Source organism: Oncorhynchus keta, chromosome 13 (genome assembly GCF_023373465.1).
Source record: "Oncorhynchus keta strain PuntledgeMale-10-30-2019 chromosome 13, Oket_V2, whole genome shotgun sequence".
Lineage (NCBI taxonomy): Eukaryota > Metazoa > Chordata > Actinopteri > Salmoniformes > Salmonidae > Oncorhynchus > Oncorhynchus keta.
In genome coordinates this window covers 19723724-19737943 of record NC_068433.1, presented here as the reverse complement: position 1 = coordinate 19737943, position 14220 = coordinate 19723724, and the positions used below count along the sequence as shown (strand labels likewise).

At 43.3% G+C, this 14220-nt stretch overlaps 1 protein-coding gene across 14 annotated transcripts in view; it reads right to left on the bottom strand.

Annotated features, from left to right (window-relative positions):
* Positions 1-14220, bottom strand: part of LOC118392710 (adhesion G protein-coupled receptor L3-like) — a 324261-nt gene that overhangs the window by 76440 nt on the left and 233601 nt on the right. For 11 of the 14 annotated variants that reach the window (XM_052459521.1, XM_052459531.1, XM_052459520.1 and 8 more), the window contains one exon: positions 14035-14073. The exons of the other annotated variants lie outside the window; for them this stretch is intronic. In XM_052459521.1, the coding sequence (XP_052315481.1) occupies positions 14035-14073 (39 nt within the window). The remainder of the gene's footprint in view (positions 1-14034; positions 14074-14220) is intronic. 14 annotated transcript variants of the gene reach the window in all.

Genomic DNA, 14220 nt, shown 5'->3' with positions numbered 1-14220 from the left:
TGAAGCATGGGGGTGGAAACATCATTCTTTAGGGCTGTTTTTCTGCAAAGGGACCAGGACGACTGATCCGTGTAAAGGAAAGAATTAATGGGGCCATGTATCGTGAGATTTTTAGTGAAAACCTCCTTCCATCAGCAAGGGCATTGAAGATGAAACGTGGCTGAGTCTTTCAGCATGACAATGATCCCAAACACACCGCCCGGGCAACGAAGGAGAGGCTTCGTAAGAAGCATTTCAAGGTCCTGGAGTGGCCTAGCCAGTCTCCAGATCTCAACCCCATAGAAAATCTTTGGAGGGAGTTGAAAGTCCATGTTGCCCAGCAACAGCCCCAAAACATCACTGCTCTAGAGGAGATCTGCATGGAGGAATGGATCAAAATACCAGTAACAGTGTGTGAAAACCTTGAACACTTACAGAAAACGTTTCACCTGTCATTGCCAACAAAGGGTATATCACAAAGTATTGAGATAAACATTTGTTATTGACCAAATACTTATTTTCCACCATAATTTGCAAATAAATTCATTAAAAATCCTACAATGTGATTTTCTGGATATTTTTTCCTAATTTTGTCTGTCATAGTTGAAGTATACCTATGATGAAAATTACAGGCCTCTCATCTTTTTTAAGTGGCAGAACGTGCACAATTGGTGGCTGACTAAATACTTTTTTGCCCCACTGTACATACATACAGTTGAAGTCGGAAGTTTACATACACCTTAGCCAACTACATTTAAACTCAGTTTTTCACAATTCCTGACAATCCTAGTTCAAATTCCTTGTATTAGTGTCAGTTAGGATAACCACTTTATTTTAAGAATGTGAAATATCAGAATAATAGCAGAGAGAATGATTTATTTCAGCTTTTATTTCTTTATCACATTCCCAGTGGGTCAGAAGATTACATACACTCAATTAGTATTTGGTAACATTGCCTTTAAATTGTTTAACTTGGGGCAAACGTTTCGGGTAGCCTTCCACAAGCTTACCACAATAAGGTGGGTGAATTTTGGCCCATTCCTCCTGACAGACATGGTGTAACTGAGTCAGGTTTGTAGGCCTCCTTGCACACACATTCTTTTTCAGTTCTGCCCACAAATTTGCTATAGGATTGAGGTCAGGGCCTTGTGATGGCCACTCCAATACCTTGACTTTGTTCTCCTTAAGCCATTTCGCCACAACTTTGGAAGGATGCTTGGGGTCATTGTCCATTTGGAAGACCCATTTCTGACTGATGTCTTGAGATGTTGCTTCAATATTTCCACATCATTTCCCCGCCTCATGATGCCATCTATTTTGTGAAGTGCACCAGTCCCTCCTGCAGCAAAGCAACACCACAACATGATGCTTCCACCCCCGTGCTTCACGGTTGTGATGGTGTTCTTAGGCTTGCAAGCCTCCCCCTTTTTCCTCCAAACATAAAGGTGGTCATTATGGCCAAACAGTTCTGTTTCATCAGACCAGAGGACATTTCTCCAAAAAGTATGATCTTTGTCCCCTTAGGCAAACCATAGTCTGGCTTTTTTATGGCGGTTTTGGAGCAGTGGCTTCTTCCTTGCTGAGTTGCCTTTCAGGTTATGTCGATATAGGGCTCGTTTTACTGTGGATATAGATACTTTTGATACTTTTTTGTATAGATACCTGTTTCCTCCAGCATCTTCACAATGTCCTTTGCTGTTGTTCTGGGATTGATTTCTTTTCGCACCAAAGTGCGTTCATCTGTAGGAGACAGAACGCATCTCCTTCCTGAGCGGTATGACGGCTTTGTGGTCCCATGGTGTTTATACTTGCGCAGTATTGTTTGTACAGATGAATGGGGTACCTTCAAGCGTTTGGAAATTGCTCCCAAGGTTAACCAGACTTGTGGAGGTCTACAATTGTTTTTCCTGAGGTCTTGACTGGTTTCTTTTGATTTCCCCATGATGTCAAGCAAAGAGGCACTGAGTTTGAAGGTAGGCCTTGAAATACATCCACAGGTAAGGCCATAAGCAAACAAGAAAATTCTCATCCAAGGCAAACGTTAATCTCTTTTACCTCATTTCTACCAGCATGTTAAATGTGCAATCAGAGAGAAAACAATTTGTTTTATATAAAAATGTAGACCACCTTTACTCCACACAAAGAGATGCGTACAAAGCTCTCCCTCACCCTCCATTTGGGAAATCTGACCATAACTCTATCCTCCTACTTCCTGCTTACAACTCAATAAGGAAGTGGTCAGATGACGTAGATGCTAAGCAAAGGACCGTTTTGCTAGCACAGACTGGAATATGTTCCGGGATTCTTCCGATGGCATTGAAGAGTACACCACATCAGTCACAGGCTTCATCAATAAGTACATTGATAATGTCATCCCCAGAGTGACCGTACGTACATACTCCAATCAGAAGCCAGGGATTACAGGCAACATCCGCACTGAGCTAAAGGGTAGAGCTGCCACTTTCAAGGAGCGGGACTCTAACCAGGACGCTTATAAGAAATCCCGCCTGGACAAAAGGAACACCTATGTGAGGATGCTATCAGCGTTCAACACCATAGTGCCATAAAAGCTCATCGCTAAGCTAACAAATCTGGGACTAAACACCTCCCTTTGCAACTGGATCCTGGACTTCAGCACTAGGGCCCCTCAGGGGTGCGTGCTCAGTCCCCTCCTGTACTCCCTGTTCACCTATGACTGCATGGCCAAGCATGACTCCAACACCATCATTAAGTTTGCCGACAACACGACAGTGGTAGGCCTGATCACCGACAACGACGAGACTGACCTCTCTGTAGGCTGTCACCTGGCAGTATGGTGCCAGGATGACAACCTCTCCCTCAATGTGATCAAGACATAGGAGATGATTACGGACTACAGGAAAAGGCCAGCCGAGCATGACCCCATTCTCATCGACAGGGTTCTAGTGGAGCAGGTTGAGAGCTTCAAGTTCCTTGATGTCTACATCATCAACAAACTATTATGGTACAAACACACCAAGACAGTCATGAAGAGGGCACGACAACACCTATTCCCCCTCAGGAGACTGAAAAGATTTGCATGGGTTCTCAGAACCTCAAAAGTTCTACAGCTGCACCATTGAGAGCTGGTTGCATCACTGCCTGGTATGGCAACTGCTCGGCCTCCGACTACAAGGCACTACAAAGGGTAGTGCGTACAACCCAGTACATCACTGGGGCCAAGCTTCCTGCCATCCAAGACCTTTAAACCAGGTGGTGACAGAGGAAGGCCCAAACAATTGCCAAGGACTCTAGTCACCCAAGTCATAGACAGTTCTCAATGCTACCGCAAGGCAAGCGGTACCGGAGCGCAAAGTGTAGGTCCAAAAGGCATCTTAACATCTTCTACCCCCAAGCCATAAGACTCCTGAACAGCTAATCAAATGGCTTCCCAGACTATTTGCATTGCCCCCCCACTCCCATTTTTACGCTATTCTCTGTTTATTAACCATGCATAGTCACTTTACCTCTACATACATGTACATATTACCTCAGTTACTTCGACTAACCGGTGCCCCCGCACATTGACTCTGTACCGGTACCCCTGCTGTATATAGCTTGCTACTGTTATTTCTTTGTTGCTTCTTAATTAGTTAACCTCCACAGGATCGGTGGGTCCCCCGCGGGACGGTTGAGCTAACGGAGGCTAATGCGATTAGCATGAGGTTTATGTAACAAGAACATTTCCCAGGACATAGACATTTCTGATATTGGCAGAAAGCTTAAATTCTTGTTAATCTAACCGCACTCTCCAATTTACAGTAGCTATTACAGTGAAATAAACCATGCTATTGTTTGAGGAGAGTGCACAGTTATGAACTTGAAAATGTATTAATAAACCAATTAGGCACATTTGGGCATTCTTGATACACAATTTTGAACATAAATGCAATGGTTCATTGGATCAGTCTAACACTTTGCACATACACTGCTGCCATCTGGTGGCCAAAATCTAAATTGCACCTGGGCTGGAATAATACATTATGGGCTTTCTCTTGCATTTCAGAGATGGTCCAAAAAAACACAAAAAAATGCATGTTTTTTTACTTTGTATTATCTATTCCAGATGTAATGTGTCGGAGCAAACACCGTGCACCTGGCGACCTTGGTTAGCGCGCACTGCGCCCGGCCCGCCACAGGAGTCGCTGGTGCGCGATGAGACAAGGATATCCCTACTGGCCCAGCCCTCCCTAACCCGGACGACGCTAGGCCAATTGTGTGTTGCCCCACGGACCACCCAGTCACGGCTGGCTGCGACAGAGACTGGGTGCAAACACAGGGTCTCTGGTGGCACAGCTAGCGCTGCGATGCAGTGCCCTAGACCACTGCGCCACCTGGGAGGCCCCTGTGTACTTTCTGAAGACTGTGGCAAGCATGTTTAAGGATTCTAGGCAAGTAATATATAAGTCGGAGTAATTAAGCTTAGCGCCGAGTCTACAAGTCTAGCAGGCAACCTTCACAGACAAATGAGATCTACGGTTTACCCCTGGGGACAACAAACTCTTTTCACAAGAGCCTCTTATTTCCAAAGGGGGAGAGAGAGCGAGGGAGCGAAAGAGGGATAGAGAGAGCCGAGAGGGATGTACTCAAGCAGCACAACACACTCAGTGTAGCGGAGTAGAGGAGTGTGGATGCCTTACTGCAGACAGACTGCTTCTCCATCTGTCAGAAGCAGTGGTTCGGCTCAGAGAGCTCCAAACTTTCAACCACTGTTATGTTTCTGCCCCCTCCCGCCCACCCACCCACCCATCCAGTTTCCTCTGCTCTCTTGAAAGATCCAAGACACCCAGGAAACCAGCACTTCCTGGTTCTTGGCTGGTCTGGAAATGTTAATCATCAACTAGCTAGCCTACACCCCTGAATGCTATGGTTGTAACAAGCTGATGACTGGGCAAAAAAAATACCCTGTTCTAATATTTGTGAATTACATCCTTCTGTACCAACTCCCTTCTTTGAGTACTTACTGATTTGATTTTTACTTGGTTAAAGCTTCCAATACTTTGCTTTAACCAATCCGGATATCAGATCAGTGATCATTCCAGATAAGGGGTAAAGAAAGGATGCAATCTAGAAGAATCCGAACAGGGCCAACTTATCTTGCTGCAGTCATTTCAAATGAAATCAAGCTTTATTTATGCAGCACATTTCAGACATGGAATGCAACACAATATGATTCACAGGAAAAAAACAAATAAAAACTATGAAAATAACAACTGAAACATTTACTACACATCAAGAGGATAAAAAAAAAAGAATAACAATAAAAACTGAGCGACTAAAAAGCACCCCAAGGAAAAGCAGAGCTAAAAAGGTGTGTTTTACGATCTCTTTTAAAAATGTCCACAGTTTCGGTTCCCCTCAGGTTCTCTGGCAGGCTATTCGAGAGGCAGGGTGCACAGAAACTAATGGCTGCCTCTCCATGCCTCTTGGTCCTTGGCTTTGGGATAGTTAAAAGGCCAGTGCCAGAGGACCTGAGGGACCTACTGGGTTCATAACTTAAAAGCATGTCTGACATGTATTGGGGTGCACAATCATGGATTGATTTAAAAACCAATAGAATAATCTTAAAATGTATTCTAAAACTCACAGGCAACCAGTACAGAGACCGTACAACCAGTGTAATGTGTGCTCTCTGTCTGGTCTTGGTCAGTACCCATGCTGCACGATTCTGTTTGTTTTGCAGTTGACCAATGGCTTTCTTGGATAGATCAGACAGGAGAGCATTACAGTAGTCAAGCCTGCTTGTAATAAAAGCATGGATGAGTCTCTCTGTATCAGCCTTAGAGCAAAACGACCGCACCTTGGCAACGTTCATCTGGTGGTAAAAAGCTATTTTGGTCACAATCCTAATGAGTGATTCGAAATTGAGTTTAGAATCTAAAATAACACCTAGGATTCTTACCTGCTGTTTTATCCTTATTGCCTGTAAATTAAAATGTGTGGCCATATTCTCTAGCTGTGCTTTGGCTCCAACAATAATTACCTCCGTCTTTTCATGATTTAGCTGGAGGAAATTGTGAGCCATCCAAGTATTTAAATCACTAATAAAGTCTAATAATTTATCCGTGGCTCTAAAATCCTCTGGTGACACAGAAATGTTAAGTTGTGTATTGTCGGCGTCGTAGTGAAAATTAATGCTGTGGTTTCTGATAACGCTGCCAAGGGGTAACATACAGTATATAAACTGAATAGTACTAGGCTCAAAAATCAAACCTTCTGGAACACCACATGAGATATGAATTTTCTCAGAGTTATGCTCACAAATGACGACAAAAAAATGGAATAGGTCCTAAAACAATTTGAACTGGGCCATAGAGGCCAACCCACATCTCCAGTCTGTCCAGAAGGACATCATGGTCAACAGTGTTGAACGCAGTACTTAAATCCAAGAGTACAAGGACAGAGAGCTGTTTGGCATCTGTGGTGGCTCTATGATAATTTAACACTTTAACTAAGGCTGCCCACGAAAACCAGACTGGAATTTTTCAAAAATACAGTTGGCACATTTGTTATTTAGCTGTTTGAACACCAATTTCTCCAGAATTTTGCTGAAGAATGGCAGGTTGGAGATTGGCCGAAAATTGCTAATAATTGAAGAATCTAAATTACTTTTCCTCAGAAGGCGTTTTACCATAGCAGTTTTTAGTGCAGTGGGGAAAGTGTCTATGAACAGAGAGTGATTAACAATAGCTTACACTTATTCAGATTTTCTTTTTTTGAAGAAGGCGGCGGTGGGCATAGGATCGAGAAGGCAGGAAGGAGGCTTAGGTTGTGATATCACTTATCTGAGCATGTATGTCAACCAGGGAAAATAAATCCATAGTGCCTTTGCGTAGTAGTCTAGGGCAGTGGTTCCCAACCATTTACGGTTACTGTACCGCTAAGTACATTTTGCTCTGCCCAGATTACCCTTCAAGTACCCCTTCATATGCATTTTACCAGTAAGCCTATCATGAGTCTTCTGAAATACCCCCTGTGGATAGGCCAAGTACCCCCAATCTTAGCACCCCTGGTTGGGAAACACTGGGCTAGCGTACATACAGTATCAAACTTCTCATCAGGTATTGCTTGACCGATACCCAGCCTAATGTTTGTTATCTTATCTCTGAAATACACCATAAACTCATCACTTTTAGATGTGGGGGAAAGTGCACATAGGTTTGCGGTGGTAGGATTTATCACACCATCAATGGTCGAGAAGAGCACTCTCAAATGATTCTGATCATTAGTGATCAACTTAGGAAAATGAAGTTGCTTTCTCGGAAAATCATAACGGACCTGCAATTTCTCTTCCATTTATTAGTTTCCTCACTTATCCAAGGGGCTCTCAGTTTGGATGTGTCCTTTCTCAACGTTATTGGAGCTATGGCATCAATGGTTTCCCTTAATTTGCTACTTAAGTTATCAACTAAATCATCACAAGAGAAAGGCAGAATAGGTGATGGAGTATTGTTCATACGCTCAATAAAATCTGTAGCAACTTCAGAGGTAATATAGCGTTTCTTAATAATTCATTCAGTATTACCCTGTGGTATGGGCAACAAGGCAGCAAAAACACACAGTGGTGATCAGATAAAGCAACATCAACTATTGAGGATATGTCAATAGAAAGCCCCTTGGTAATAACCAGGTCCAGATTATACATGCAGGTTAGGGTGGGCCCAATAACATGTTGTATATAGTCCATAGAACTCAAAAGATTAAAATCACCTGGAGCACTACCAGACCCTGTCCGTCAGTCTCTAAAACAGTTTGCGATGTTGCTGGAAATAATCCTGGAACCCCATGCGGTTAGGGTGAATCCAGTCTCTTTTTTAAAAAAGTGTTTGTTGCTCCCACAGCAAATCAAAGTTGTCACAAAAAGAGACATTCCTGTTGTTGCAAAGTTTCTATAGGTACTCATTTAGGGCAAAAAGTCAGCTGAAATGTTCAGAACCCCTTCTGTAGCATGGGAGATAATTCATTATTCTTCCCTGTGCTAGTGAGGGTCTTTAATAAAATTGATTGTAGTCCTCCCTCAGATCGCCTAAAACCAGGGTTGTTATAACCTACGTGAGTGATGGTGTCAATACTGTGGTCACCACAGGCTCCTGGGTGACAGTGGACCGTGGTCAGTCCACAGACCGTAGGCAGGCCAAAATCTCTCACCATCGAGCTGCCCACACTGATAGTGATGGAATCCTATGGGGAAACGACCTGGTTAACTGTGGTGGCCATGGGGGAGGGTGCCACTGGGCAGCCGCCAGCTGTTGGTATACACCAAGGATCCGTGTTGACTCCCGGGGATGGTTGGTCCGTCTCATGCGGGGCAAAGCTGTTTGATAGCTGGATCTGATTTTCTTGGAAAGATGGGTGGCCACACTGCCTCATGATCTCCTGCGCCTTGCGAGTGCCCAGTCTCCCACAGGTCGCGGAGTTGAGCTGAACATCTGTCAGTTGGATTGGGACAGATCAGACCGCCCGAGTCATCGACAGCTTTGCTATAGGAGGCATTTAAAACAGATTTGGTTTGCCTGGGTTACAGCAAGGTCGGTGTACTTAGAAAACAGATTTCCTTTCCTCTCAGCCGAGCTAACAGCAGGAGGATCTCTTAAATGCTTGATGGTGGTGAATTGAGGGCAGACAAATCCTCGTCCATTTTGCAGTTAGACCTTATCTTCATCTTGTGATTGTGTGAAAATAATCCCACACCTGAAGCATTTGTGCCCAGCTGTGGATAGAAACACTGGTGGGCTAGCACTGCTAGCGTTAGCTTGCTCTATTTTCATGATGGCTAGCAGCTAACTGCTACTTAACAGGAATCTGGGACAAACTTACGGTCCCAGCCGTAAAGGCTGACCGCATCGAGGAATCCATAGCAATACAAACTTTAGCTATGATTAAAAACTATTTAATGAAAACAATTTCAGAAAAACAACAAACCGAATGTAGACAGTACACGGTTCTGTTGCACGCTCTGATTGCTATACACCAATGAAGGGGATGGAAGGGGTGGGATATTAGACTGGTGCCTGGAACTGGTCCAAGTCAGCCTGTGTGGTGTGTGTGTGTGTGTGTGTGTGTGTGTGCGCGCTGATTGATGAAATGAACTCCAGGTCGGGGAAATTGATTCTGGCTGAGCCTGAACTCCCGTCAACGGCTTAGCGGAACGGAAGAGGGATGGAGCGCAAGTCCGACTCGCACTTCCTCACTTTCCACTTCCCTTTTCCACTCATCCCCTATCTTTTTCTGGAACATGTTCGTTTGGAAAATATTATCTGCTCCTTCACTCCAATTCTGCCTCACACTGCTGGTGCCTATGGGTCTTTTACCATCATTCTTTCTATTCCCCCTCTTTTGCTCTCGCTCTCTACAATATACTCTGCAATATCATGTGGTCATGCCACAATATCAGTAGAGTATTCTCAGTGTGCTTGACCCTTCAACCCTGCTCACTCAATGGTCCTCAGTACGCGACTGCCAGCATATGCATGACCAATCTCAACAAGACACTCCAATGCTTCCTGCTTATCAATAAAGTGGACTGTGACATTTAAAAAATGCTCCAGAAATGTCCACAGCTGCGCTACATGATCCAATTGTAAATTGGTGACCAATTCAATCTACGGCTGCGCACTACCAATAAACGCAATTACTACTAATATATCCGCATTTGATAGTTCTGTTGAGGAGTGTGCGGGGCATACAACATGAAAAGAAGCAGATACACTCAAGAAAGCTAATGCAAAGGTGTGTCAATATGAAGATTGTGAAGGGAGAGTAAAACAGACAGCACCTTGTCGCAAAGTCAACTACGACCCCAAATCAAGTCTATTCACCATGCAAATTCCTAGAAATGAACTCAATAGGAAGACACTTCACGAGAAGTTCCATGGTGTCTATTAGTAGATAGATAGATAGATAGACAAAATATTGTACAGTTCTGAGGCGGAGGTACTTTTTCATTGAATGACCTTAGTTTACCGCTGTCGAACTCTGACCGTGAACAGACACGGCCCATATAACATAGCGAGGGTGGAGTCTGTAGACAGTAAACCGCAGGACAGAATGGTTGTCGGGGGTAGATAGACGGGGTAGTCTTTATGAGTATGTGGTCATTTTAACAAACCTCATCTTTTAACAAATTGGCCGCCGATAAAATGTTATAATCTCATTACGCTCTTGGACAAGGCGCCCCCCCCCCCTTCCATTCCGGTCTTTCTGAGGTCGCCTTCTACGGTGACACAATCACTAGTTACCACAATATACGAGGAAGAAGGGGAGAGGGAGTTGCGGTGAACAAGGGATCAGTACCCAATATCCTCTCTATATCCCGGAATTTATTGGTTTACGACCTTCACTCGCGCCAGGAGATACAATTCCCATTTTTAATACTCAACTCGGAGTTACTGGAGCTAGGAAAGTCATACCATGTGATAAATCCCTTAACTCCACATACACTTGGCTGAAAATCGTATCCCTTTGGAAATATTGTGTGTCGCAGCCATTTTAAATAAGGGCGTTTGACCTTAGTTTGACGCAAAGGGGATGTAATCACTGTAATTGGCCAACCATGGTGTCAAAGCACCTAAACAAGATAGTAGTTAATACACCAAAGAGGATAGAAAGCTGGGTGCCATTTTGATTATGTTTGTTCGAAATCACAGACCACAGGCCTTTTATGTATCTGATAGGGACATAATCCTTTAGGGTGAACATAGAGAGGCTGGTTTGTACTGAATGTTTGTAGTAAATGAAGGTTTAGATATTATTTTCAAAAAAGGGAGCAAAGAAAAGCTACCGACAATTCCCATGATGCTCTAGGCTATTTACAGTATATGTAGTCACTGAATACTACAATTCCTCACGCATCCACATAGACCTTATGAAGGGTTTATGTAGGCTTCATTAAGCTTTAAAAATACATGTTTAGCTTAATGTGGGACCCAATATTCTCAACACTTTCAACTAAGGTGTCTCTAGAACATGACATGTTGAATTATCTATAAATATTGGCCTACTACTGATAACCTCAAATCTCTTCCTAAGATGTTATTCAATAATGGTCTCGGGTAGATCCGGTGGCATGCAAATGGATTTGTCAAGCACCCCACATAAAACAAGATGGATTCCCTAAATCAAGATGGTGAACCAGGCTCCTCTCATCTCCATTAGAGAGCAAACACCTGCTCCATCCTCCTAACCAGCAATTAGGGGGCTAACGAGCGGTTGGGACTGCATACCTGATCACCAATCTTAATAACATCCACGCCCTCCGACGTGCACTGGTCGTCAATTCACCCAAGCCCATCATTCGCACTGCTATAATCTGTTTGAATTTTTCAAGGTATTTTTGACCCTGAGAAGACTGTGTTTAACATAACGCCTCTACCTCATTGCCAGCAATGATTGTGCATGGCGTGCTCAGCCCGGTACCAAAACAGAGGATGTGTGTGAGCCTGTCTATTTGTGTGCATGCATTCAAGTGCGTGCGTCTAGGTCTGTGCAGGCAGGTGCGGCACAAAGCCATCTGCCCTGGTTTGTTTTGTATGCTTCCACTAATCTCACTTACGTGAACCACCAGGGGCCTAGTTGGAGAAAACACTGCTCAATTTCCCTAATCAATGAAAGTCCCTCAAAGCCATGACACAGCGCAATCGATGTCTGCGTTTACAGAAGACCAGCAGATGTTGTTCCATTATTCTGGTTCGTCGAATGAGATTCCATCCCCGTTTGTTTGTCACTGTCAAGCTCAGGGAAGGTATCGAGTCGACGCCAGTGCACGGTTCAACTGTTGCCCATGTAAATTACCAGTCAAAAGTTTGGACACACCTACTCATTCCAGGGTGTTTTTTATTTTATTTTTAACATTCTACATTGTAGAACAATAGTTAGTTTTGATGTATTCACCATTATTGTAGAATTATGTAGAAAATAGTACAAATAAAGACCCTTGTAGGTGTGTCCAAACGTTTGACTGGTACTGCACACACATACAATCATGTAGACACTTGTGTGCATACACACACAAACCCACAGGTATCCATAATTAATACATTTCTTAGTCAGTGCATATAAAACAATACGTGGCCCATGTGGCTCTGTAGGTAGAGCATGGCGCTTGCAACGTCAGGGTTGTGGGTTTGATTCCCACGGGTGGGACCAGTACAAACATGTATGCACTCACTACTGTAAGTCGCTCTGTTTGGGGTTTTAGGCTGGGTTTGTGTACAGCACTTTGAGATATCAGCTGATGTACGAAGTGCTATGTAAATACATTTGATTTGATTTTGACTTGATAAGCGCATCCTCTTAATGACTCAAATGTAGAATTTGCAAAACGCCAACTGATATTCAAATGCTGTGCACACTTATACATGGTCCATAGTCTGTTTCGTACACACACACTTTCATCCACTGGAAGATGCTCAATCAAACAACCCATACGTATTCAAGTGAGTTCAGACATGCCGCAAAATAATATAATAATAATAATATATGCCATTTAGCAGACGCTTTTATCCAAAGCGACTTACAGTCATGTGTGCATACATTCTACGTATGGGTGGTCCCGGGGATCGAACCCACTACCCTGGCGTTACAAGCGCCATGCTCTACCAACTGAGCTACAGAAGGACCATATTTGAAACAATCAAATTTATGTTGCCTGACAGATGTGATACTACCGCAGACAATGTAGGACAGCATCTGTAAGCTATAGGAACCTTCTGCGGTGGGAAGCATGCATGTCACCTCATCCGGTAGCACTTAAGGTAGAACAGATTTTGATGACATTTTACCGACGAGCCGGGACATCAAATCCACACTGGAGCTCAATAAATAGCTGTGGAGGCCCTACAAATTGGGACACAAATGCTTTATGAAGAGTCATAACACCCCCCCCCCCTGTGAGTCTTGCCTGTCAGGGAAGTATTGGTGGACGGCGGGTTTTCACTTTCTTTGGTTAAAATGAGGTCACTTTTGGCTCTTAACCATATCTACTTATTACACAAAAATGTGGAAGTCGGATTTACATTTCTGGGGGGAAAAAAAAATCTTTGGGGCATTGAAATGAAATTACTTGATGGTGGCTTTGAGCGAGTGCATATCCACTGACGGTTATAACAACGTGAAAGCTGTGAGTATATGCTAGAATGACATAATCAGGTTATTGTGGTGTTGTGAACAAGTATATTGCTATAGATGATTATATATGGCTCCCTTTATTTCATCTAAGGAAACAACTTAAACGTATTGTATAGTCAGTCGGTCGTCTTGTTGGCGTCTCCAGCAGGGAAAACATACGTGACATTTCCTTCAAGCAAAAAACCTGATATCTTGTTTGACATTTATATGTAGACCATTACCTATTCAACCACGACCAGCCGAGGATCTTATAATATAGTATGCATTACATACAGTATTTATACAGTTTCTCCTATGGAGTGTTGTTTTACCATCAACAACCATCACGGCACAAACACAGTGGCATGAAGACAGCATTAACAAGCAAAACATGCTGGGAAACGGTGGCTATGTGAATTGGTTGCAGGGGTTGGGGTTTGGTGGGAGGATTAGGACATTGGGATGTGGTTAAGAGAAAGTGAGATGAGCAACAACTTGGATTTAAAAAAATGGCAACTAGCAATAGTTGCATCCACACTGATACGTTTTTTTCTTTTTTATTATTTATTATTTAACAAGGCCGGTCAAGGAACAGTCGGTTAACTGCCTTGTTCAAGGGCAGAACGACATATTTTTACCTTGTCAGCTCGGGGATTTGATCTCACAACCTTTTGGTTACTGGCCCAACACTCTAACCACTAGGATATCTGCTGCCCAAAGTGGTATGTTTAGATCCAAGTTTTCAGACACAATTTTACAAGATCAAAGTTTACTTTGATTGAGCAACAAATGCCTTCACAGCCAGGACTATCATTAGCACAAAGCGTGACATTATGGTGGGGCAACAAGTCACAAATGATGGTTACACCAAAACACAGCACCATGGCGGATGGGAAGGGTAGGCAGCTGGGTGAAAGATAAGAGTCAAAATACCTGCACGTAAAACCGGCAAGAGCGCTCTCTTTTCTGCAGCTGCAAACCACCAGAAAAAATAATCGTTAGCAAAGGGTTGACACGACATACAAGTTCCATTAGTATGAAATAAAGTGTGAAAAGAGAGAAAATAAATATATAACAAAAAGTCACCTCTTGACTTTGGCTAATTAAGACTTTCTCATT